The 27,787-nt window shown below is 45.7% G+C and overlaps 1 protein-coding gene across 1 annotated transcript in view; it reads left to right on the top strand.

Annotated features, from left to right (window-relative positions):
* The window catches only part of dntt (deoxynucleotidyltransferase, terminal), a 272,267-nt gene that overhangs the window by 83,975 nt on the left and 160,505 nt on the right, over window positions 1-27,787 (top strand). Inside the window, exon 8 of the mRNA XM_061745490.1 lies at window positions 23,858-23,960. Coding sequence (XP_061601474.1) covers window positions 23,858-23,960 — 103 coding nt within the window. The remainder of the gene's footprint in view (window positions 1-23,857; window positions 23,961-27,787) is intronic.

Genomic DNA, 27,787 nt, shown 5'->3' with positions numbered 1-27,787 from the left:
TCAGGCAACTCATCAACAGACTATGACGTAGACATGACTTTCATAAAAGTGAGCAGTTTGCTCATTAATACATTGTTTCTTCATAGAAACTGACCCGGTTGAGATGATTGGAGAACCTGGCATTTCAAATAAAATTAAAGCTGCATGCAGCGATGAACGGGCCCTCGCGTATGCAATTTTCCCCAATAAAGGTCAAGGACTCAAAACTAAGTCCGATTTATGTCAAACCATTCAAAAGTTATTGCAGAAAATAGGAACTATTACATATCTACCAATCAGAAGAAGGGGCGGGGCTAATTTGCACCAATTATGTTCAAAGACTCATTACCTAGTCCGATGACACCACCCACGAGTCTTTATATCAAACCATTCAAAAGTTATGGCAGAAACCAGGAACTATCAAATATGGACCAATCAGATGAAGGGGTGGCGCACTTTTTGGCGTTTAGCATTGCCATGGTAACACTTTTGACTGAGAAAAATAATGTGCATCGTCGCAGGATGGAGACGCACATTTTGATGTATAACACACCTGGGTGCACGTTACGGTTCGGGCTGTATTAACGGCCGAAGGAATGGCATAAATTGCGCCAAAATTACATGATTAATTCAAAATGGCCGACTTCTTGTTCGGTTTCGGCCATGGCGCCAGGAGACTTTTCTTTAAGTTGAGACATGATACAGGTGTGTACCGATTTTCGTGCATCTACGTCACACCGTATTGTGGGGCTTGAGGCACAAAATTTTCTAGGGGGCGCTGTTGAGCCATTTTGTCACGCCCATTAATGCAAACCATTAAATATCAAATTTTTCGCCAGGCCTGGCTTGGTGCAAAATTTGGTGACTTTTGGGCACGTTTAGGGGGGAAAAAGGCCCTCCTTTCGTCGGAAGAAAAACGAGGATAAAAACAAAAAAGAGAAAAATTCCTAGTGCTCGGGCCCTAACAAAGGTGTGATCAGAAAAGCTGTTATCTTTTCTAACAGCGGTAGAAATATAGACAGTCTTGCTATTGATCAAATCCAGCATGTGCCCAGCTATGACAACATGGTTGAAGTCTGTAGACAATTACTCAGAAGATTTTAGGAATGCTTGTCAGCACAACACAGATATTGAAACGAATCAATATCGTCACATGTGAACTGTTTGCACTGAAATAAGTCTTTAAATTTAGCAGCAACACCACCGATTTCCTGTTTGTTTCCAAGACACATGCAGAAGGGGGAAAGAGGCTTTAACAGCTCTGGTCAAATGACACATGAGCAGTACTGGAGTTGAGGGGGGATGAGGGGGATGGCATCCCCCCCTGAAATAAAAACGGTCCAAATCCTCCCCCCCTGTAAAACTGCCATCCCTCCTTTCCATCCCTTATGTCATTTCATCAATGAATGTGGTTTTACTGCTATTTCAACATTTAGAGTCATCACCAGAAAAATAACACCAGAAAAATAACTTATTTGACAATTTTCACCTGTTTCAAGTACATTTTCACTTGAGATAAGTAAGAAAAATCTGCCAGTGGGACAAGATTTATCTTCTCATTACAAGCAATAAAATATTGTTCCACTGGCAGATTTTTCTACTTATTTCAAGTGAAAATCTACTTGAAACAGGTGAAAACTGTTGTTTTTTCCAGTGATGAGTCTTGTTTTAAGTGTAATGAGATTTTTTTTACTAAAATGAGACATTTTAACTAGAAATAGGACAAATATTCTTGTTAAGATTTTGAGTTTTTGCAGTGATCCATTTTAGTTATCCTGTGAAGGACAGAGTCATATTGATAAGTTCAGAAAACTGTTTTTTATTGTAGTGTTTTGATGTATTTGATGTAAGCCCAGTGGATATTTAAAGCTTACAGAAGGCTGCATTTAACTGCTGCTATGTCATTCCTGCAGTATTTCTGCAGGTGTTTTGGTCACTGCTATTATTCGTAACATATTATATTATTTGTAATCAGCACAAATTATCTGTCCCCATATGATAAAATCCACCATCCCCCCTGATTTTTTTTACCACTCGAGTGCTGCACATGTGTGACATCACAGGAGGTTTGTCCATTTCTTCTTATACAGTCTATGGCTTCATCACAAAAGAAGAAAAAGAAGAAGCCAAAACCAACAGAGAAAGTTCTCTGTCCAACTAGTCAACATGATACCAGTATGCTTTTAGTTGTTAAAATGTTTGTTTTTGTGACCAGAAATTATTTACACTATTTACAAGCTGAGGTGGCAAATCGCTGCAGAGTTGGGGAAATACTTGCGTCAATAAATCAATTCTCCTTCCGTGCTTGTATCCTGGAACAAAGATAGTTTAGTTTAAATGTTCTAGTTGAACTATAACCGCAGCTTGGCTTAACAGTGCATGTAAATGCACTCATTAACCTTCACTAACCTTAGTGTGTAGAAAGAATAATTGATCTGGAACTGCTGCTATCTGCCAAAATGTGTTTTATTACCAGTGCATGCTGGGTTCTCTTAATATGAATTTCAATATGTTGCTTTGAGGTCACTGTCACTCTACAATGACTTGATTTTAAGACCTCACTTGATTTACTCTTGTAAATTGAAGTGATTGAAGTTATTTTACTTTGAAGCCACCAAGTCTCCGCTGTGGATCTTATCTCACATCAGCTTGTTCATAATACCAAATCTTAAAACTAGCCGCTGAGTCTTACAGCTTAGTTTCCTTGAACGGCAAATAAAATAAGTAAAGGTTATTCTGTTGCGGTATTTTTTTTTAACGGTGGGGCTAACGCTTGGGGTTATTCCAACATCCCTCCCCGCCCTTCTCTCATCTTGGAAACTGACTACTTGTCACTGCACTAATGTACAACGGATTATTAAGAGACTGGAACCCATCACAGAAACTCTGGCCCTAAGGAGTTGTCTCTACAGCTCCACGACTGCTTTCAACTGGGAGATCTTTTCTGACCCGGACATAGAGACTTATAGCACCACTGATCTTCATTACACCAGGAGCTGCACTGAGAGTATGACTAAACAAACCCTGGATGACTAAAGATGCCCTGTTCCCCCTGAATGAACGCAATTTAGCGTTCAGATCGTGGACAGCAAGCAGTACAACATAGCCAGACACAACCTGAAAAAGCTGCATCAAGCTATGCACAAGGAAAATTTAGGGCTACATGGTAGTGGTGGTAGTTTTCCTGGGTGTGTGGGGTCTTTGACTATTACACTGGCTTTCTGCTGGAGTCTGCCAGAGCTGTTGATCAACCGTTCACTGTTTTTTTTCTGCCTGGTTGCAATCATGTTACATTTTCAACTACCAACTGCCAATTGTCCTTCTTTGCCTCCGTAGACTCTCCCACTGGCTGACTTTTATTTACAAATCCATTTTGGGACGTCTCCCTACATATTTGTGTGTGCACATGTGAAGAATTGTCAGCCATTATGAACCTGCGCTCACAGAACTTTATTCAAATGCAGGTCCCGAGAGCCAGAACTGAACTGGGTAAAAAGGCGTTCAAGTTTTCTGCCCCGTCAACCTGGAATGATGCGCAGAAGGACTTGAAATTGGTTGATTTAGTATCCTTGGGTAAATTCAAATCCGTTTTAAAAGACAGAGAAATTAGCTCTCTCGGTTCTTGTGACTGCCCCGTTGTGTAAATTTACCATTGTTTTACTATTGTTTTCCCCGGAATGTGTGACTGACTGTCTGTGTTTGTTTGTATGTATTGTTGTATTGTTTTTATGCTGCCATTTTGGCCAGGTCACTCTTGAAAAAGAGGTTTTAATCTCAATGAGTTTTTTACCTGGTTAAGTAAAGGATATATATACCGGTAATCCTGCGTGAACCTATTGACCAGGACCGGGGTTTAGAGAACCCTCAGGGGTGAGTTATTATAAGGGTGCCAGCCGACACTGGACCCTGTCAGGTAATGCAGTTAATGTAAAAATTACTTAGAAAAATGCCAATTTTGGCCAATGAACACAGCAATGTAAATGGGGCTATTGACCCTACAGACATACAAGACGAGGACCACCCTCCTCTTTATGAATGCCAGGAAACCTGGAGGGCCAGACAGGATCCCAGGATGAGGGATTAAGTAGCCTGTACAGGTATTCACAGACCTTTTCAGTCATTGAGTATCCCAGGCCACTGTGCTCGCCTATTGCAAAGCAACCACAGTCATCTCATTGCCCAAACAGGGTAAGATCCTCTTTTAAATGACTACAGGCCAGTAGTACTCACTGTTGTTGCTTCAAACACTTGAACAGGGTGGATTTAAAACAGATCAAGGTCAGTCTTCCTGTCGACCTGGATCCCTACCCGTTCTCTGTCAAAACACACAGGTCAGCAAAGGACACAATCGCTACAGACCTCCATAGCAGTCAGACATCTCCACCAGAAAGGGACATATATGAGAATGTTATTTGTTAGCTAAAGCTCTGCCTGCTTTATTTGGGCCTCAGTAACTGTGTATGTGGATTAAGGACTTTCTCTCGCATACATTTGCAGACACCTGTCATCTACTTTGACCGCTAGGAATGGTGTCCCCCAGGGTTGTGTCTAAAGCCCCTCGCTGTATTCACTGAGCACATTTGATCCATCCAGCAAACACTATAATCACGCATGCTTATCGCACAACAGTCGCGGGGCCGATTACAAACAGTGATGAAGTAAAATACAGAGAGGAAAAACACAGGCTGACACGTTGGTGCACCTCACATAACCTCACACTAAATATAAAAAAGATTAAAGAACTAATTAAAGCTGCAAGCAGCGATGAACGGACCCTTGCACTCATGGCCACCGTCCCCCCGGGTTCCCCCCACATTCCTAGGTCAATAATTCATGCCAATGGAGGTCAAGTACTCAATACCGAGTCCGATGACACCACCCACGAGTCTTTATGTCCAACCATTCAAAAGTTATGGCAGAAAATAGGAACTATCAAGTATGGACCAATCAGATGAAGGGGGGGCGCGCTTTTTGGCGTCTATCGTCGCCACGGTAACGCTTTTGACTGAGAAAAGTAATGCCCATCGTCACAGGATCTAGACACACATTTTGATGTATAACACACCTGGGTGCACGTTACGGTTCGGGCCGCATTAACGGCCGAAGAAATGGCATAAATTGCGCCAAAATTACATGATTAATTCAAAATGGCCGACTTCCTGTTCGGTTTCGGCCATGGCGCCAGGAGACTTTTCTTTTGTTGTGACATGATACAGGTGTGTAGTTATTTTCATGCATGTACGTCAAACCGTATTGTGGGGCTTGAGGCACAAAGTTTTATCTGTATGGACCAATCAGATGAAGGGTGGGCGCGATTTTTGGCGTCTATCGTCGCTACGGTAACGTTTTTGACTGAGAAAAGTGATGCGCATTGTCGCAGAATGAAGACGCACATTTTGAAGTATAACACGCCTGGGTGCACGTTACGGTTCGGGCCGTATTAACGGCCGAATGAATGGCATAAAGTGCGCCAAATTACACAATTAATTCAAAATGGCCGACTTCCTGTTCAGTTTCGGCCATGGTGCCGGTACAGTACAAAAAAGGTACAGTGTCCAGTTTCACACATGGCATCACCGAGGACCTCACATCAACCCCACTGTCCTGGTGGAAAAGAAAAAAGGCTCATCTTCGACTGTTTCTGGAGGATTCTGAAGAACAACAATCCGTCTGAAGAGCTGCAGAGATGCTGTTATGATCGCTGCAAAGAGAGCACTTTGACATGCTCTGTATGTCACCGGCACAGAGACAGTTTGGAAACGACGGCAAAGAATCATAAATCTATTGCAAAAACCTACTGGACTCCAACTGCCCTCTTAGGAAAACATTTTGGGGATGCAGTGCCGCTGCAGAGCCACATTCCTCACAGATGTCACCACTTTTCTCCCATCTGGACGATGCTACAGAGCCATAAAAGTGCTAAGCTCCAGACTTGAGAGCAATTCTGAACTCTCACAACCCTCTATGCCCCCTCTAGATTTAAAAATATGTATATAGATTTTATCTACTTGAAAATAGATGGATGAAACACATTTTCTACTATTTTTGACTATTTTTGAGTACATGTTTGTGCTTATAGGGAAAATGTCTTTTTTTTTTCATTCAAATCTTTATTTGGAACAAAGGTGATACATGTTATACAATATTGCATGCTTACATCATGTCCCTGTTTTTGATATAAATAAAAGTAAAATAAAAATAAAAAGAAGACAACTCATTCATAAAGAGAGGGAAAAGGGGTAAAAATAATATAAAAGGGAAGGGAAAAAAATAAAAAGTAAAAATAAAAAATTAAATTAAAGTAATAATAAGAAAGAAAGAAAAAAAAAACAATATTTCTCACACCTTTTTAGCTGCTCTTTTCCTAGTATCATAGTAATGCAAATGCAGAGGGAAAAGGAAGAAAAAAAAAGAAGGGGCACTAGCTACAAACATGTCCACCTGAAATATAATATTTAATATTATAATATAATACTTGAAACATCAGAGTCTAAATATTAAAAACAACAGTAGAGTAGCTCAAGAACTTAGGGGGAGTTAGTTGATTAGTCTCTTCTACTAAAGATGACTTAAAGTCAAATCTAAAGGAGGATACATAATCAGTCCATGACTTCCAGCAGTCTTCAAACTTTTCCTGTTCAAGTCTAAGTACAAATGTCAGTTTTTCCATGACAAAAATGTCATGGATAACATTGATCCATCCAGTCCTCAGCGATGGGAGTTTCAGTTTGCAACCACTTTCTCGTGAGAGCCTTCTTACTCGCCAACAACAAAATATTAAACATATACCTGTTTTCAAAGCCCTTAACAGTAACTGGTCTCCAACCTAAGTACAATGTTTCAAAGCAGAATGAGATTGTTGCTACTAATACCTTTTCCATGACAGTTTTGATTTGTCTCCAATATTGCCCGAGCAGTGGACAGACCCAGACCACATGGTAGTGAGTCGCCTGTTCCTCTCACATGATCTCCAACACCAAATGTCTCTGTTTAAAAAACGTTGTTGTGCTGGTGTTTTAAAAAAACGCATTATGTTTTTCCATCCAAACTCTCTCCAGGAGAGGGCTGCTATTCTATTCCATTGTTTTTTTATTAGGTTTCCCCATGGTTCCGGTTCCATTGTGAAATTCCCTTCCCTTTCCCATTTTTCCTTTATTAAGTGTGTCTTAGGGAAAATGTATTTTAATACTTATTTATCAAATCAAAATGGACATTCAGGAGACAATAAAGTCTGAAATTTTAAAAGGAAAGTATTATGAGCAGGAAACAAGAACAGAACAAAAATAGGAATACTTTTGGAAGTGACTGATAGAAAGTGAAAGGATTGTGGCTGGTTCTTCTTCCTGACTGGCCACTTTCTGACTTCTGCTGAACTCTGCATCCTGCACACAACACAACTCCATTCTGTGTGTTTGCAGCAGCAACACTTCCCACATCTTTATTATTAATACACGTCGCCTTGTCGTCCATACGACTTTGTAAATAGCCATGTTTATTTTATAGGCTTTGCGTGAAACACTGAATAATTTACTGTTTTGCCTCATGTGATAAAAGAGTAGTCTGCACAACCGTGTGGGACTAAGAGTCAACGTTGTATTGTGGTTAGCTTGCAAGGCCAACATTTAATTCACATTTCACAGTCAAAAGATTACAAAACTCTAGACATATATTATCCTACGGCACACAGAGACATTATAAATGACACGCAGGGTCTGCAAGGATACAATGTGTTCATTGTGACACAGTATTTAAGGTGGAATGGGAGATTTGGACGTCAACAAATGCATTAATTAGGCTAGAAAATAATAATTTTCCACTCTAAAAACTGCCGTTAACTGCTGTTAACCTTGAGTGCAAAATTATTCAATTTACACAGTTGATATTAATTATACAGTATTTTGAAAAGTCTAAGCTGTACCTGGAGTTGCTGTTTATTCAAGTTTTAATTACTTTCCCTATTTGATATTTAATATCATGATTAAGGAACAAAGAGGAACTGCAGCGATCATTTTAGGTTACTTGTTTGGCTGATAATTGGTCATTTTTTGATCACACGAGCTAAGTCAGTATTTAATGTGACCTACAGAATCAAACACAGATTGAACTTTTTTAAAGGAGACCGAAACATCCCATACCGATGTTTACAATAGATAATAATTCAAATTTATGCAGGGTTTTTTTCTCTGTTTGCATTTTAAAGACACTAAATTAACATTGATGCCAAAACAAGCAGGCTAGAAACAGCCAAGACTTTTGCACAGTCCTCTGATATATGCACATAATCACCAAGATGAGAGCATTAACTGGTCTTTTCCTAAATATAGAAACTCCAACGTGAGTAAACAAATCTCTCGCCTGCAGTTGCACGATTATATATATGTTATTTTTAATTTATTGCTCACGTGTGCCCCCTGGAGGCTGTTTGTGTCAGACACAGTTACAAACAATGCATGAATAAAATCACTCAGATCCCCCCCAAGGATGACGGTGCTCCCCCATCAGTGTGGCCTTGATTTGTCAGAAATGTCCTGCACGCACATACGCACTTTACAAAGAAAGTAAACTGGTTCATTGTGGTCTAGTTTGCTTCAATTGTAGTTCAAATTCAATTAAAGCTGCAAGCAGTGATGAACGGTCCTCCACCCTTGTAACATTCAGGCTGCAGTGGAAGCTTGTATGACTTGATGTAGATTCTTCAGACCTGGACATTTAGAAGATGAAACCACCTACGACTCTCTGTATCAAACCATTCAAAAGTTATGGCAGAAAATAGGAACTATAAGATATGGACCAATCAGAAGAAGGGGGGGCGCGCTTTTTGGCGTCTATCGTCACCACGGTAACGCTTTTGACTGAGAAAAGTAATGCCCATCGTTGCAGGATGGAGACGCACATTTTGATGTATAACACACCTGAGTGCACGTTACGGTTCGGGCGAAGAAACGGCCGAAGAAATGGCATAAATTGCGGCAGAATTACACGATTAATTCAAAATGGCCGACTTCCTGTTGGGTTTTGGCCATGGCGCCAAGACACTTTTCTTTAAGTTGTGACAGGATACAGGTGTGTAGCGATTTTCGTGCATGTACGTCAAACCGTATTGTGGGGCTTGAGGCACAAAGTTTTCTAGGGGGCGCTGTTGAGCCATTAGGCCACGCCCATTAATGCAAACCATTAAATACATTTTTTTTTCGCCAGGCCTGGCTTGCGTACAAAATTTGGTGACTTTTAGGGCACGTTTAGGGGGGAAAAAAGGCCCTCATTTCGTCAGAAGAAAGAATAAAGAAAAAATTCTTACAGATACAATAGGGCCTTCGCACTGTCAGTGCTCGGGCCCTAACAATATGAGAATAAAGTCGTAAAATTCCGAGAATAAAAATTCTCGCAACATTATGACTTTTGTTCTCGTAATTTTACGACTTTATTCTCATCATTTTATGACTTTATTCTCGTAATTTCCAATTTTTTTTTGTCTTAATGTGGCCCCAATACTCCGTCGTAGTATTCATATATATATGTATATACAGTATATATATATATATATATATATATATATATATATATATATATATATATATATATATATATACAGTATATATATATTTGTATTCTGTTTTTTTTTTTACTTTTTTGTACTCTTTTTTTTTTTATCATGCATGTTCGAAATAAAATCTTCAAAATCAAATCCTGAGCATTCATGGAAGAAAACTTGAGGAGAAAGTTGAGCAGAACCAAAGTCGTGAGGCAGCCATCTGGCGGGGATGAGAGGACGAGAAATAGACACCAAAAACACATTTACCTAAGAAGCAAAAGAGAGAAACACAATATTTACAGGAATAATAGAATATAATGACATTTCAGGACTTCTGTCTCATCCAAATATTTACAGCCAAATCTCCCACCAAATGTAAATCCTCTCCTGCCGTCAGGTGTTCTATTGTTTGGAATGGAATGAGAAAAGGTATTTACACTTGTCTTTGCATTCACTTCTTATAAAACCCATAACATTTTGTAGAAGACAGGATTGTAATACCTCACTGTCATCGCCTAAAATATCTCACGCAGGAGTTGTTCGACTAAACTGGGTCATTCTTAAGCTGCGATTGACTTGTATTCCTCCTGATGATCATGGCGTTGGTTTTTTTTCCTTGCTTTTTATGACATTTATGCCGTGGGCTGCGTTTTTGTCAGCAGAAGCAAGCAGTGAAATTCAATTAAAAAAACGTTAGCGCTGTACAAGCCGGCCGTGTTGGTAATCCTTCCAGTTCTGAATCCTGAGAGGTTTGGAGAAAAAAGGCGCTCACTCAGCAGTTGTAGAGCAAATACTTTCCCTCCTTCCTTCACTGGTGTCCTGTCAGTGAACTTATAAAAGATTAGTCAACTTTTCACACAAAGCCCTATATAAGTTATTACCCCGAGTATTAACACGAGCATCAGAAGAGACTTCTCTCATATTTTTTCATCCTAAAGGCAGGATGAATTACATGCTGACAAAATGCAAATGAACTAAGTCTGTTGATGTCACAGTTTAAAATGTTAAAAATTGTCCTACTTTGCAGTTTTACTGGTTGCTCGCTAATACCTATGCTCAGTACTCAAGTTGTAAACAAAAAAATCAGGGGGGTGGTGGATTTTATCATATGGGGACAGATAATTTGTGCTGATTACAAATAATATAATATATTACAAATAATAGCACTGACCAAAACACCTGCAGAAATACTGCAGGAATGACATAGCAGCAGTTAAATGCAGCCTTCTGTAAGCTTTAAATATCCACTGGGCTTACATCAAATACATCAAAACACAACAATAAAAAACAGTTTCCTGAACTTATCAATATGACTCTGTCCTTCACAGGATAAGTAAAATGGGTCACTGCAAAAACTCAAAATCTTAACAAGAATATTTGTCTTATTAGTGCCACGGCTGCGACAAGAGGCATGCCTCCTCCATAGCTTTGCCATAGCAATGGAGGAGGAATGCCTTTGGCGCAGCAATAATAAGAGTGCCTCTGCACCAGAGGCACTCTTATTATTGCTCAGGCTTATTCATTTATTCTTCCGTATAAACTTTGGCGCGTAACTAGTCCCGCAGCTTTGAGAAAACGCGAAAGGTAAAAACGTAGAAACGGGCGCCTTAAGTGCGAATCTAGTGGTATGACTTTTATTAGCGATTGGTGCGCACGTTTTCGCGCAAAAACGCGCGCTTTTGGCGCCATCCGGAACGCATTGGGAGAACTTTGGGGCCTCACCACTCGCACACCGTTACTCGAAAAATTCTGAACCGATATAGAAAGTTGTAGGCCCTGAATTTAACTACAGTCCTGTGAATTTTCAGAGCGATCGCACAACATAGTTTTCGCACGAAGTGCAAAAACATTTCCAAATTTCCAAACTAATGGGGAGATTTTCCCATGTATGTGTGTGGCGCGGAATGTCACACTGTGGATGGGAGGAGGTAAAAAAAAGCCAAAATTCACCTTTTTTCTGAGTCACCTAACTTTCTCATACTTGCACCTAGAAATGTCATTCAAACTTCAAAACGGAGGAAAACTTCTCTTCTCTCTCCAAACCCCAAACAGTTTTTTTCCTAAGATGTACACTTTTCAAGATATGAGCACTCAAGCGAGGACTGGAAATCACTTTTTTGTCAAATCTAGAGTGCGGATGTCAGTTGCTAGAGTGTGAGAAACAGTAAAAGAATAACCTGAATTTTTATTTGTAACTCGAGCTCACGGCCAAACCGTAAAAGGCAGACAAATAATTTTTGGTCAGAATGTAGACATAGGTGTTGGGATTCATAAAATGTGACTTTGACAGGCGGGGTATGCACAAAATTTAAACGGGGGGGGCTAAAGCGGCACGAATACCTGTCTCCGTCCCCATTGGCTGTAATGTGATCAAAAGTTTTCTTCAAAATAATCTGACTCTGTCTTCACACTGACCTTACTCACTCATTTTAAGGAATATCTGAATAAAATTAAGATTGTCAGAATCTGCCGGCTGTGTGTCTCTCACAATGGTTTAGTTTTTCTGCTACGAGCTACGCTTTTTTCACAAATCAGAGTTATTTGAGACCTTGTCAGAAGCCAAATTCTGGGTTTTTCTCACAGCCAAACCGGAAGGTTCTGAAGTGGAGGTTCTTGTTGCCGGGGCAACCAGAAGTCAGCTGCTGAGTCATTGCCTCAGCCAGAACTGGTCACATGACTCAGTCACTAAAGCCTTCATATACTTTTACCTGTAAAATGGAGACGGCTCAAAGAATTCTGTGAAACCTGACCCCTGACCTTTGACCTTAGCTGACACCCAGTCCTGCAGCCTCAGCTGGGAACCGGTTCATGGTATATATATATATATATATATATATATATATATATATATATATATATATATATATATATATATATATATATATATATATATATTTTACATATATTAAATACTCCCCCTTACACACACACACACACACACACACACACACACACACACACACACACACACACACACACACACACACACACACACAGCCTAACGGCTCAACAGCGCCCCCTAGAATACTTTTCTCTGCCATAACTTTTGACTGGTTTCACATAGAGAATTGTGGGTGGTGTCATCGGACTCGGTATTGAGTCCTTGACCTTCATTGTTGCAAATAAGCCCCGCCCCTTCTTCTGATTGGTCGATATGTGATAGTCCAATAACTTTTGAACGGTTAAACATAGAGAGTCGTGGGTGGTGTCATCGGACTCGGTATTGAGACCTTGACCATTATTGGTGCAAATTAGCCCCGCCCCTTCTTCTGATTTGTCGATATGTGATAGGAAATGTCATCAAAATCGCAATCATCCGGCAGTAGTCCCGTGGCGCTTCAGAATTTCCAGGGAATTTTGCGTCTAGTTTCTAGTTAAAATGTCACATTTAAAACAAGACTCATCACTGGAAAAAACAAGAATTTTCTCCTGTTTCAAGTAGATTTTCACTTGAAATAAGTAGAAAAATCTGCCAGTGGAACGAAAGTTACGCCTGTAACTACGGTTCTATGAGTCCTGGATGACCGCCAGGCGGTGCTGTAAGCACTGGATATCTTCCCTCGCGCATGCGCATGTCGAGTACAATACCAACAATGTCACGTCACCCGTGACCCCTGCATGACCCCCGGAAGGGTATATCTTCCGGCGTCAGCATGGGATCGACTCCTAGAATCTTCTCGCGAGAGCACGAGGATTCGGAGTGACCGGCAGGCCTGGCGGTCATCCGGGACTCATAGAACCGTAGTTACAGGCGTAACTTTCGTTCTATTTCGTCCCTACTGACCGCCAGGCGGTGCTGTAAGCACTGGATGACGAATACCAACAATGTTACGTAGGATCCCGGTCACATACCTCACTGACCAGGGGCAGAAGGACCCGGGAGTAGAACCACGCCCAATGGTTGGGGAGTGGCGACATTGATCCGGTAAAACCTGGAGAACGTGTCTGGCGACGTCCATGAAGTCGCGGTGCAGATGTCCTCCAGAGGCACCCCCTGCAGGGCAGCCAAGGAGCTGCGACGCTTCTGGTCGAGTGGCACCTCACCCCCACTGGTAAGGGGCGGCCACTGGCCCTGAGGGTGCGCTCGACGGTGTCCACCACCCAGTGGGACGGCGCTGTCCAGAAACAGCACGCCCCCTGTTGGGGCCACCATGGCAGAGAACAAGCTGCTCCGATCCGTCGCACAGGCGCGGTAGCATAAGCAGCAAGGGCCCGTACGGGGCACAAAGGGCTTGGCCCACTCTCTGCAGGACCTAGGGCAGGAACGCCACGTTCGGCCACAACGTAGCCCCTGAGCTGACTGACAGGGCATGTAACTCATCGACTCGCCGATGTCATGGCGAGGAGAAAAGCTATCTCCATAGAGAGCCACTTCAGGCCCACCCGGGCCAAGGGCCCAAAGGGTGGAGAAGAGAGGGCACCTAGCACCATGGGCAGGTCTCACACCGCTCGGGGGTTTATATTCATGTTTATGTTCTGGTTCTCTGGAAAGCGTCTAGAGACAACATCTGTTGTATTAGACGTTATATAAATAAAATCGAATGGAATCGAAAACTGGGGCCTTTGGGCTCCTCGGGGGGGGGCAGCCTCAGAGCCCCCCTGAGAAAGAGAAACCAGCCGGTGGCACCCCACGGTGGCATTCTCAACCAGGGCATGTTGCGACGAAACCGCCACATACACCCTTAAAGTGGACTGAGCACGGCCACCATCCAGGAGGGACCGAAAGGAACCCCAGGATCGTGGCCACGGGGCAAAGAACAGGGTCCTCTGCCCCGTCTGCACACCAGGCAGAGAATCTCCCCCACTCGCACTCATACCAGAGGCAGGTGGGAGGCACATGGGCATTCGAGATGCCAGCCCTGACGGGTTCAGGACAGCTTGACAACAATGGGTCGGGCGCCACAGCGGCCAGACTCAGAGCCAAAACGACGGGGTCGGGGTGCAAAACCTGAATCCCCGGCCGGAAAAGACGGTCCCTCTTGGGGGCGTCATGTTGTGTCGCAGCAGAGCCTCCGCAGCAGTGGAAACTATGTTTCCCCGGTCGGAAGGGGGCCACCAAGAGGAGCCCGTGAGCCCTCTGGAGGACCCTCTGCAAAGGCGGCTTGCGCCGGGAGAGGAAGTCCGTCACCCGGTTCCCGTCTCCAGGCAGGAACATCGCCCGAAGGCCGGGCAGGCGAGGAGCTGTCCACGCTAGGAGGCCCCGGGACACCTGCAGCAGCTGTGCAGAGTCGGGGCCCCCTCTGGTGGCCGATCAAGGAACAGTGGACACACTGTCCGACCGACCCGGCACGTGCCTCCCCCACAGGAGTTGCAAAAAATGTTAGTGTCAAGTGCAGAGCCCAGAGCTCCAGCACGTTGATGTGGCGCGTGCGGACCCGGGAGGACTACTGATGACAGCCTCCCGGCAGGGAGGGGACAGCACCTAAGGGCACACCCCTCAGCCGGAATGTCCCGCCTTCCCGGGGTGCAAGGGTATAGACACACACCCGCGAAACCCTGACCAGCCTGCGCCCGTGCCTCTTGGCATCCAGGCGAGGCTGTCCAGCCATATTGCAGGGGGCGTAGCGACAGCAGGCCCAAAGGTATAAGAGGGGCAAGGGTTGCCATCACGCACCTGGTGAAAAACATCCTCGGTGACAGGGAGAGCCCGCACAGGAGCACCCTGAACCGACAACGGTGGCCCCGGTAGGCGAACCCCCGGAACTACCGGTGACGTGCCGCGACCGGCACGTGAAACAAGCGCCCTGTAGGTCCACAGTTGCAAACCACCTCCTCCTGACCAACCCAGAGCATCTGCTGTGGTCAAGCCTCCGGAAGGGCAGGACCTTCATGTATTCGTCGAGGTCCCTCAAGTCCAAGATGGGACGACGTCCGTCGTCTCTCTTGCTGACGAGAAAGTAGCTCAAGTAGAACCCCCAGGCCGCGGCGGGGGGTCCACCGGCATGATGGCGCTCTTGGCCAGTAGGGCGGGCAACACCTGAGCCCGAGCCGGAATGATTGCCGGGTCTCTGACGATGGTCATCTCAACCCGGCCGGAGATAGGAGGCCGGTGTCGGAACTGCAATACGTACCCCTGGGCTAGGGTGGAAACCACCCGGGCCCCAATGAGCAGGCAGCCCAGTAACCGAGCTGCTGCCGGAAAAGTAGCTGACGACCGGCTCCGTGGCCTTAGCGCCGTCTCCCCCGGGCTCCGGACGTCCCGGGGGGGCGACGGTCGGGATCAACGCCCCGACGCTGGTGGGACGGTCCGCGCACAGGGGGGTGAAAGTCACCAGCAGGCTGACTCACAGACCGCTGAAAGCCGCGCCGGCCGCCGTGGGCAGGCGGCCGGGGGCGAGGCCCGGGGGTCGGTGAAGGGCCTCCCGGTGTACAGGAGGCGGCCGCACCCCTGTGAAGGTACACCAGCCGCTGCCTGGTCTCATCAGCCAGGGCGGTGCGGTTCAGAGCTTCCAGGGCAGTTGCCCCAAACAGCTCCCCCGGTTCTGCCGGTGCCTGACGAAGAACCCTACGAGCAGTCTCCGTCAGGGGTGACTGCGCCAGTCAGACATGACGGCGCGTGTGCACCAGGGTGGACATCAGCCACCCCAGTTCCCTCGTTTGGGAGGCAAAAAGCCTGTAGGGATATGTCACACATGTCCTGTGTGGAATCATCCACCTGTGCATCCTGCAGGGAGGTGGAGAGAGCCAGTAGCAGATGAAAAAAGGGTGTTCCCCAGCCGGCCGATGCGTGCCGCTGTTTCATAAGCCTTACAAATATGCCCATCAGTAACCCTACTCTGGGTAGAGGGGCACTTGGGATCTGGCTTCAGAGCCTCATCAGGAGCCACTATCAGTGCTGCAATGGAGGGCTCGATGGGGGGGGCATGTGGTGGAGACCAGCCACAGCAGCGTCCTCCATCGCCGTCAGAGCACGGTCATCAGCCGGCTGTGACATCTCTCCAGCATGAGTGCAGCTCCCTCAAAAAAATCCGACGAAGACGGAATGTGAATTCCACCGGAGAAGGATTGCGCCTGTGGAAGGCGCTAGAGGCCACCTCCGCACGCGGTGCATTCGGCTGCAAGTGTGCCAGGGCAGTGCGGATAATGCTCTGCACGGAGGAACAAACCGTCCCCTCCCGAGAGCTCTGGGCAGATGAGTGCGAGGAGAACCCCGAGCGCTGTGAGGCCGGGTCCCCTGATGACACGTTGAAGTGGCTCGCCGAGGCTGCAATGGATATGGCGTCCTCCGGCAGCGGCGGTGGCGACCCCAGAGCAAACTCTGGCATGGCAGGTTCCACCTGGCCAGTACCAGGTTGCAGATTGAGGAGGGGCGCCTTCATCTGCTCCATGTCGGCAGCCAAGCGATCTACCTTCGAGGAGAGCTGGCTCGTCATCCGCCGTCGTTTGGGGGCCCCCACCACTCTCTTTGCCGATCGCTTCAGAGAAGACCCCGGCTGAGATGAGGGGAGGCTGGCCAACGGCCCCGCTGCTCAGGGCCGAGGCACGACACGCAGAGGTCCTGGTCATCCGCAGGGTCCAGGGCGGCCATGCACCCTGGGCATGAACGCTCCATCACAGCGACCGGTGGGAGAGGGAGCGGACACGCTGCCGTCGCCACGGATGTGCTGGCAGGAAAGAGGAGCGGACACGCTGCCGTTCACACGAATGTGTCGGTGGGAGCGGTCACGCTGCCGTCACCACGGATGTGCCGGTGGGAGAGGGGAGCGGACGCGCTGCAGTCACCACGTAAGTGTCGGTGGGAGAGGGGAGCGGAAACGCTGCCGTCACCACAGCGAGCACGCTGCCGTCACCACCAATATGCTGGCGGGAGAGGGGAGCGGTCACGCTACCGTCAGCACGGATGTGTCAGTGGGAGAGGGGAGCAGAAACGCTGCCGTCACCACAGCGAGCACGCTGCCATCACCGCCAATGTGCCGGCGGGAGAGGGGAGGGCCACGCTACCGCCAATATGGATGTGTCAGTGGGAGAGGGGAGCGGAAACGCTGCCGTCACCACAGCGAGCACGCTGCCGTCACCACCAATATGCCGGTGGGAGAGGGGAGCGGCCACGCTACCGTCAGCACGGATGTGTCAGTGGGAGAGGGAGCGGACACGCTGCCGTCACCACGGATGTGCTGGTAGGAGAGACGAGCGGACACGCTGCCGTCCAGACAAATGTGTCGGTGGGAGCGGTCACGCTGCCGTCCACACGAATGTGTCGGTGGGAGAGGGGAGCGGTCACGCTGCCGTCACCACTGATGTGCCGGTGGGAGAGGGAGCGGACGAGCCGCCATCACCACGTAGGTGTCAGTGGGAGAGGGGAGCAGAAACGCTGCCGTCACCACAGCGAGCACGCTTCCGTCACCGCCAATATACAGGCGGGAGAGGGGAGGGCCACGCTACCGTCAACACAGGTGTGTCAGTGGGAGAGGGGAGCGGAAACGCTGCCGTCACCACAGCGAGCACGCTGCCGTCACCGCCAATATGCAGGCGGGAGAGGGGAGGGCCACGCTGCCGTCACCACGGCTATGAGAAAAGGCAAAAATAGGCGTCTTTACTCAAAAAGAAGAGAACAATCCTCTCTCGTTTCTTTCCTCTTTTTTTTTTTTTTTTTTCAAAAGAAAAAAATAATCTGCAAGGAAAAAATAATGTCACATTAATAAAGTGGGAGAGGGAGCGAAACGCTGCCGTCACCACAAATGAGCCGGTGGGAGAGGGGCGTGGCCTCCACCACGGCTGTAAGAAAGACCAAAAAAGGTGTTTGTATTGTTTTTTCAAAAGAAAAAAATAATCCTTTTCTGTCTTCTTTTTTTCCTTTTTTTTTTTTTTTTTTTTTAAAGAAAAAAATAATCTGCAAGGAAAAAATGATGTTGTCACATTAATAAAGTGGGAGAGGGAGCGAAACGCTGCCGTCACCACAAATGAGCCGGCGGGAGAGGGGCGTGGCCTCCACCACGGCTGTAAGAAAGACCAAAAAAGGTGTTTGTATTGTTTTTTCAAAAGAAAAAAATAATCCTTTTCTGTCTTTTTTTTTTTTTCCTTTTTTTTTTTTTTTCAAAAGAAAAAAATAATCTGCAAGGAAAAAATAATGTTGTCACATTAATAAGTGGGGAGAGGAAGCGAAACGCTGTCTCCCTGCGCAGATTGTGATCAGGTGTCAGGCGCAGCTTGACAGCTTACCTTCTGTCAGCTGGGCAGGGGGCCGGGGCGGGGAGACGCCGCCGCAACCCGACACCTGTACTCGACATGCGCATGCGCAAGGGAAGATATCCAGTGCTTACAGCACCGCCTGGCGGTCAGTAGGGACGAAATAGAACAAGATTTTTTTGCTTTGTAATGAGAAGATAAATCTTGTTCCACTGGCAGATTTTTTCTACTTATTTCAATTGAAAATATACTTGAAACAGGTGAAATTTGTCAAATAAGTTATTTTTCTGGTGATGACTCTAAATGTTGAAATAGCAGTAAAACCACATTCATTGATGAAATGACAAAAGGGATGGAAAGGGGGGATGACAGTTTTACAGGGGGATGATTTTGACTGTTTTTATTTCAGGGGGGGATGATTTTGACTGCTTTTATTTCAGGGGGGGATGCCATTCCCCTTCTTCCCCCCTCAACTCCAGTACTGCTCCCTGAATTAGTCAGAGGGACGTTTGAAGCTTTTCCTACAAACCATTCTTTTAATATTGCTAACTCTGGCTGTCGTTACTCAGTTGTCAGCGGCAGAAACTAAGATGAAACACAAAGCCTTGCAGCTGCAGAGGCTTCTTCTTCTCCAGAGCCGCGTTGCCCCCCAACATTCACTGTCACTTTGCTTTGTTGTTAGCAGTGACACTGGCTCTGGCGTTTGTGGGATTGTGCCTACTGTTTATCAGAGGGGTTTGTGGGTAAGTGTGTGCGTGCCTGTTTGTGTCTGAGAGCTTGTTAATGATCGGTTTGAAATGATGCCAGGCCTTTTTGACAGGTAGCACAAGCGTAAGCCGGGCTGATGCTTTCAGGGCCAAAATCAGAGCTGGTGGTTTGTGGTTGCTGTGGGTTTGTGTCAGCGCTGCTTTCATACGGGATGAAAAACCTGCTGGATGAGGCTCTAACAAGGGTTACTATAATCACAGGAGCCAGCCGTTTCTTTCTTTTAATCCCATGTGACTGCTGTTTTGAGTCGTCCTGCTGCTTCTATCAGCAAGCAGGGGAGTGAAAGGCAGAAAACCTCATTGGACAGGTGGCGAGTCCCTTATAGAGATTCCATGTGTGGTCAAATTAAGGCTTTTGTCGCTTTCCATAAAGGTGCTATTTTTGTGTCATCTTGCTTGAATAACAGCAAGCACATAAAAGTATAAGCGCAGGAGGAAAGACATGGCGAATCCTCATAACTGACTGAAAAATACCATCTGACATTTCATGTTACTCTTTCTGAAAACACTGAGATGTTGAATAGTTTGTTCCGTCAGCAGCTACTCAAAATATTACTATGGTTGAAAAATATCTTTAAAACATAGTTGAGTTGCCAGTGCCTGGCACCCTTAGGGGGTCTTTGCCACCTTGGATCTCCCTGCTCAAGGACGAGCTCATACCCACCGGTGTAGTGAAGTGGATAGAGCATTGTCTTTGTTTTTGTTTAAGAGTGATAGAGTTGTGGCTTTACTAATGGAGGGTAAAGCCATGTCAAGCACATAAAAGTATAAGCCCAGGATGGAGGGTGGAAAAAACTTTGAAACTACCGTATTTTTGCGACCATTAGGTGCATATAAATGTCTTTTTTTTTTTTTTAAATGTACCGCGCTTATTGACGCAATGCGCCGATTGTATTATTGTAAGGCGGACGTAATTGAGGCCACAATGAGAAGTTAAAGGGGGAAGGGGGGCGCGTGAATTGCCCGTGATTGCCCGGCGGCGGCTCCGTGGCGGGACACCTGGAACGCGACACCTGGAACGGACGGGGCGACTCGGGCGGCGGGCTCCGTCGTTTACTGTTGATGGATTGTAGATGTGTGGGCTGACGTGTCTGCTGGGTTGGACTGTTGTTCGAGCTTTCGCAAAAAGCCAGCATCATTTCCGGGAGAGCTGCGCGCCCGGCTCGTGCCCGTCGCAGCGCTGATCAGTTCTCCCAGTCTCAGTGCGATCAGGCTCGGATGAAGCCCGACGCACTGAGTCCTGACAACTGTTGCATATTTGATTTAGCGCACCTGTTTAATGCAGAAACGGAGGATGAAGACTTCGATGGGTTTGATTAATGTAATAACTTAAATAAAGTACAACCAAACTAAGTTTTGCTCCCGCTCTATTTTTAAATACGCACACTTGTATGCGTGTGTGTGTGTGTGTGTGTGTGTGTGTGTGTGTGTGTGTGTGTGTGTTGTGCGGCGCGCATGTGTGTGTTGTAAGGCGGCGCTCCGTGTGTGCAGACGGTCAGTGTGCCGTGTGTGTGTTTTAAATACAGAAATGACACACAAAACTGAGGGTGTGCCTTTCCACACGGCGCGCCGTATGGTCGTCAAAATACGGTACTGAGAAGTTGGCAGGAGCTACGGCCAGACTGAAGCCACTGATCTACCCTGTGACAAAGAAGTGCCGGTAAATGATAGGTGAAAGGAAATGAGAAGACAGCAGCTCCTGCAGTGGCGCACTGCACCAGCTGCTGCCCCATTTTAGCATGAACATGTCTTGACTGGTCATTTTTGTACATCAGGGCTTCCTAGCCTTTAATAGAGGGAATGTGCATGACGTCACAAATGTGACTTCACAGCGGGTTACGCTCACTGAGTGTCAGAAAGACTGAGTGGCAGCGTAAACTTTCAGTTTGAGCAACTGGAAAACATCTAAAATGGGAAAGAGCTGTTGTGCGATCGACTGTACTCATAGATTTAGCAAGAAATCAGAGTTATCGTTTTACAGACTGCCGAAAAATAAGCTTAATAGAGACAAATGGATCTCTGCAATTCACAGAAACAACTGGATTCCAGGCACCGAAACGTGGATTTACGGTTCCTATTTTGTATCAGCTAATGTTGGATTTTTGGGTAGCTAACGTTAAAAGGTCCAATCATAAAGTTCGGTGTCCTCATCACTTTAATTTCTACAACAAATCCTGCCTTGAAGTCGGACCAAGCGGCAAGACTTTTCTAAGCCTTCAATGTTTGCTTCGTGTATTTCCCCAGCGTAGAAATTAAGTACATATATGTGGCAGGGTGGAGGAGCTGCAGCCACTTGATTGGGGCACAGGTGGCCCCAATCAACCTCTCCACCCTGCCTGGCTTGATAAGGGATGGCTGCACAGCAGAAAGGGGTCCCTGGTCTGCTGTGAAGGAGCTGAAGCACGCGTGTTGGTGTTGGGTGAAATAAAAGAGTTCTTGCACTGAAACTCCGTGTCCTCTGTCCTGTCGGTCGGCCCCCGTAGCACTAGCCCTGCTACAATATAGATATCAGGAAACTGGATTCGTGGCCAAATATTAATGTCCATGGACCACTGGTTCTTGGTAACTGTACCAAATATTAATGTCCATGGACCACTGGTTCTTGGTAACTGTACCAAATATTAATGTCCATGGACCTCTGGTTCTTGGTAACTGTACCAAATATTAATGTCCATGGACCACTGGTTCTTGGGGTAACTGTACGGGTCACTGTCAAGTCCAACTGCCTTTAATTTAAGCCGGTTATCGGCTGTTATCCCGTCTTCTCCACTAGTTGCAGCCATTTTTGCTGATGTTTTGCCACTCATTGTGAGTAAGGGGGCTGGTCCAGTGGGGAATTGACATCAATGCATTCCCTCTATTAGCTCTCACTCACTCCGTAGAGCGACCCAGTCCTCCATCTCCCCAGCCACTTCCTCAACTCCTCTGGGGGAACGCTCAGGCATTCCCAAGTCAGCAAAGACATGTCATGCCACTGACATGTCTTGAGTTTGTCCTTGGGTCTCCTTCTGGTCGGAGGGAGTTTAAACTCTTTTCTCCAAAGGGAGGCATCCCAGTCAGGTACCTGGACCACCTCGACTGGCTCCTCTTGGTGTGAAGAATCTGCGACTTTACTTTTGTACTCTCTCTCAGATGAAAGAACGTCCCACTTATCCCCCAAGGGGGTCCAACCATCCTGCAGATTAAACTAATTTCAGCCTCTTGTTTCCATGGCTGTTGAATCCATGTTTTCCATGGAGGCTGAGTCCAGTATTGCTTCCACCACCTGAGGCCATCTCAAGTTGGGGTTAACAGCCCCCCCCACCAAGTACACTCTTGGTAAAGTACTACTTTCCAATCCACTCGCATAATGTTAATGTCAATATCTATTTAAAACTGACTGCTGAGCTGCATCTCGTGTTATGATTCCTCTCATTCTCTCACATACACAAGTTACACTGGCACCTTCCCTCTAAATGCACATAAACTAGATCAATGCATGCTCATGAAGGGGGGAAAGCTTATTGACAAGTTCCAAGAAGATTCAGTGATATATGACTTACTTTCTTTCTTTCTTTCTTTCTTTCTTTCTTTCTTTCTTTCTTTCTTTCTTTCTTTCTTTCTTTCTTTCTTTCTTTCTTTCTTTCTTTCTTTCTTTCTTTCTTTCTTTCTTTCTTTCTTTCTTTCTTTCTTTCTTTCTTTCTTTCTTTCTTTCTTTCTTTCTTTCTTTGTACACACACACTCTCACCATGTCATGACTTTTGGACCAAATGTAATTTGGTATCTATGCATTTCCTTAACTTCCTTCCTCCCCAGCTAGACATGCTCCTCATAAAAAGGAACAACAAACATATTTGGAAGTGCAAACTTGAAGTATGTTAGAGAATCAGCCTGCTGAGGATGTCCAATTCTGTGAAGCTAACAAAGGCTACAAACAAAGCTAGCAGAGCTAGCAGCCTCTGTCCTCTTCCTGTGGGTGATTAGATTCATGTACTGTATGTTATTGATCATAGTTCTTAAAAGACAGTTGTAATTGTACTAAATCAGTATTAGTGGAGCGGCTAAGAGTGAAAATTGTCCCAGCTGTTCAAGTGGCCCGAACAGTTTTCTTGTCAAGTGACCCATGGAGACTAATCATGCCAATTTTCATGCCTATATCACCAACCAAACAATTACATCACTTAATTGATCGACCAAGGTGGCGGCCATCGTGAAAAATGGCCGCCAACTTGAAATTTCAAGTGGCCCCGACAATCTTCTTGTCAAGTGACCCATGGAGACTGCTCATGCTAATTTCCATGCTTGTATCACCAAATGCACGATTATGTGACTTATCTGCTCCACTATATTAGCAAGTCAGAAATCAGTCCTACCAGGACAGTTGTGATTGGTGTATTTCTAATTACAACCAGCTGTTAACTAATGGACACATCTTTGAATAAGATAAATGTGCTATAAATCTGTTTGTTTCTAGGGGGAAGGAGTTTGGCCATGACGTCGACTTCATAGTCACCACACCACAGCTGGGGAAGGAAGGGAATCTACTCAGTGACGTGATTGATGTCCTCAAAAGACAAGTAAGATATTTTATTAACATTTAAAAAAACATATTTTTATCAAATTTGTCAAATAGGGAAAATAAACGTATTCAATGTTGTCACATTCATCCACCACCTTAAGGCTCAGCCGGTGAGCCAGCTACAGTGGCAGAAAGACAAATGCAAACACAATGAAATGAATCACTTTTATGCATGAAATGCTAGAGAATATCATCCGGTCTTCCTCTAAGTCATAGTAATAGACACAACAATGTGCTTAGAGTGGTAACACAGAAAGGATAATATATTATACTTTACTGAACACACCCGTTGCTAGTGGGAAAAGTAAGTGATCCCTTGTCCCATTAGCTTTCACTAAAGACATTATCTAATGGTTTCCTAACACTGTGCACTCTGAATGTTTAGAAAACATATTTATCCGTTTGTTTTATCAGCTTAAGCACATTGCGTTTTTGGCTATTATTATCATTTAGATGAGTATCACAATTTATTGCAAATCAGTATATAAAACTACGTAACTTTTCCACCTTAATATAATATTTCCAGAGTCATTGTGATGGTACATCAACTTCCAACAGGTTTAATGAACCTCTGTCATGGTCTGAAGGGTCTGTATCACCTTCACTGGCACTATGTAACTTTGAGGAGCATGGTAGGAACCCTGCCACTCTAAAAAACTACAAATCTTTACGGCTTTGACTGCTTTACGACATACGTCACTTCCCCCTCCTTCCCGATTCGCAGTCGAGACGAAAATGGGCGGGGCGTGGAGCTCAGAGCTCCGCAGAAGCTGGTAACCCGTTGCTGTGTTGTGGCTGCTGCAGCTCCACACAACAGACGTGGGGAAAAGATCGCTAATAATTTAACTTTTCACTGGTTTCCTGCTCGGAGGCAGAACCACGCAGGCCAAGTATCTGACATAACAGAGTAAAAGAGTGAAAGAGTCGTCGGCTCGCTTGGATCGCGGCTGTAACGACCAAACCTTCCACACAGTAAAGCCTGAATTATGGTTCTGCGTTAAATCGACGCAGACCTATGGCGTAGGGTACGTGGCGACGCGCAACGTGCGGTGCGTGTCGCCGTGTACCCTACGCCGTAGGCTCTGAGTAAACCACAAACACTCACACAGACCGGATCGGATCAAAACACGGGTTTTATTCCCCACTTCGCCAGCTAAGCGCAGTTGCTGGCCAGCTCTCTGCGGTGCAATTAACCCCAATCTTCAGAGAAAACTAGTTTGTTGAGGAAAAAATATTAACTCTTATTTGTAGCTGCAGAGGAAAAAAATAATCTCACGAGGAAAACTAAAATATTGCTCACGCCTCGGAGCCTCTTCAACATAATATAGCAGTCAAAAAAAAAGAAAAGAGAAGTAAGAGGGATACAAAACATGTACTGTATGTTGTACTATTATATAAATGTATTGAAACACATGGCGAGTCAAACATTTACCAAAGCAGCTGCCAAACACTCCTAAACAAGGTAGCCGGAGACGGTGGTTCTGCAGAACTGCGGCAGTAAATCCTTCTAAAGAGTGCAGCTCCGACGAGGAGCTCCATTCTTCAGTAGGGATTTCATATGGATCCACCAGTTAATAATCATTATTTTCTCCATATACCGCTCCCTGGCTTCCTTGTTTAAGGTATCCTGGTAAATTCCAGTTCCTTTCCAGCAGTTTAACATCTTTTTTTTTTGCGTTCCGTCTGTTCACTTGGTGAAACAGAAAAGCGTTCCGTCTTCTCTCAAAACAAATGCATGACGGGACAGGAGTTTTCCGGCAGTACGCGCTGGTGCTCATGGGAAACGTAGTGTTCTTTCTGGTAAAGCACTACCGCTTTTGTCCAAAAGATGCCGCCAAACTCAGAAAAGCTGAAAGTTACGTTGTGCTGCTTTAAGCTAAACTTTGCATATAAAAGAGTCAAAACACGGACGCACGTTTCACTCACGGTAAGTAAATTCACTTTACGCAGGTACTTCCTTGTTGTGGCTTTATTACCACCCCCTGAAGCGGCACATTGTTGTTTTCAGAATTTCATTGGCTATACAATGTGCCAGTCATCAGCACGATTGGTTTTAACTGGCTAATTTATTTCATGACAAAAGGGGGGAATGGGCTTCATTTCAACGCAGGCGCTCATTGGCTATTGTAGGTTGTGGAGGGGACAGGGAAGCTCCTATATGGTCGAAGTAGGGGACATTCAAAAGGACAGCTTACAGACTCCATTTTGAGACCAAGATATCTGTGATGTATATGTGCAAAGCAGAGTTACAGCGAATAATACGTTGAAAATTTGGGACATTGAGCAGCTAATTTCAAATGATGCAGCGCCAGTTTGTGGATATTTAATGGTATAATCATTTATTTTGGACTAAATACTTTACTGGATTGGATCGACTGGACCTTTCTGAATGTAACCAGACCATTTTTGTGGGAATAATTTTGATCGGACGAGCACTATGAGGTTTCATTGGTGAGTTGCGTCAATTTTGTAAATGATTGTTTGATTGTTTGTTTGTGGTGTGACACAGGCGTTGATTTTACCTGCTGTTATGATTATATCCTGAAATGGTTTGCATCGGTTGAATCACAAGAATCTTAGCTTTTCCAAAGATATGTCACATGATTACCTCACCTAACATATGAGCTGTGTAAATGACCTATTTTTGTAAATTACGGACCGCCCGCGGGCCGTCAGAGTGGCAACGGGTTTAAATGAAAAAGTGTTCACATACTTTTTGTGTTTGGTTGGTCAACAAACATGTACAATTATTGTATGTTAGTTGGACAACCATTTAAAGGGGACCTATTATGAAAAACACGTTTTTTCTTGTTTTAACATATATAAAGTGGTCTCCCCTCACCCTGCCAGCACAGGGGAGACAAAATACCATGAATTTCTGCAAGCTCTCTGACCCCCGCCGGACAGAGTCCCCCAGTGTCACGTGGTTTTTTTTGAGCCGATTAAAATTTGCTCCCGTCGTTACGTAACGACGGGAGCAAATTTCCATAGGTTCAGCCTCCACTGCTGAAACCACGCCCACAACCAGCTCTCTCCGCTGCTGGAGCGGTCCATCCTTGAGCCAGTCGGCGTGGCGCCGCGGCGGAGCGGATCCGGGTTAAATCATCCAGGTTCCCGGGTGGTTTGGGAGCTGGGTCCTCGGGGGTCTGTCCCAGGTCGGATCAGCTTCACCCTCCGAGATTTCCAGCCAAATCTGTCGGTTTGATCCCCGGTAACGGGCGATGCGCAGCGGATGCGCCCCGGAGCGGATCTGTGCGCCCGCCGTGGGGTTGCAGCGCCTGTCGCGCAGCATCCGCCGTGTAGATCCGGCTGAAATTCCGCTGGTCGGTCCCCGGGAGTCCCTGCTACCAGTCCAGGCGGGTTCCTGCGGTCCCGGCCGGTCGGAACCGGTCAGATTTCCCGGTTAAAGCCGCGGTGATGCGCGCTGCTCCAGCCTCGGAGCCACACCGGGCGCCCGGCGTGGCTCCGAGGCCAGCGTTCAGCATCCACCGGGCAGATCCGGCTGAAATAGTGCATAAATGTTATTTATATACAACTCATATTTTATTTTTTTAACAATAAAGTTTCCATTTGTGAAAATTCAGTGTTGTGATAATTTACAGGCTCGGGCTGCTCTGGCGGAGCGAGGTTTATTCTCCTCCCCTGCTACACGTCATTCAGGGAGCCAATCAGCACAGAGCCTCATTATCATACCCCCCCCCTTCCCTTAGAATGGAGCACAGAAAAAGAGGTTAGAAGCGGTAAAACTAGTGACAGGGCCCACAGGCTGGATTTATGATTTATGTAGAAAAAACAAGCTTTAGATTGTTTTTAAGACATTCAAGG

This window comes from Cololabis saira, chromosome 17, assembly GCF_033807715.1.
Source record: "Cololabis saira isolate AMF1-May2022 chromosome 17, fColSai1.1, whole genome shotgun sequence".
NCBI classification, from domain to species: Eukaryota; Metazoa; Chordata; class Actinopteri; order Beloniformes; family Belonidae; genus Cololabis; species Cololabis saira.
Note: the sequence above shows the minus strand (reverse complement) of the source record. Positions and strands in the feature narration are given on the sequence as shown.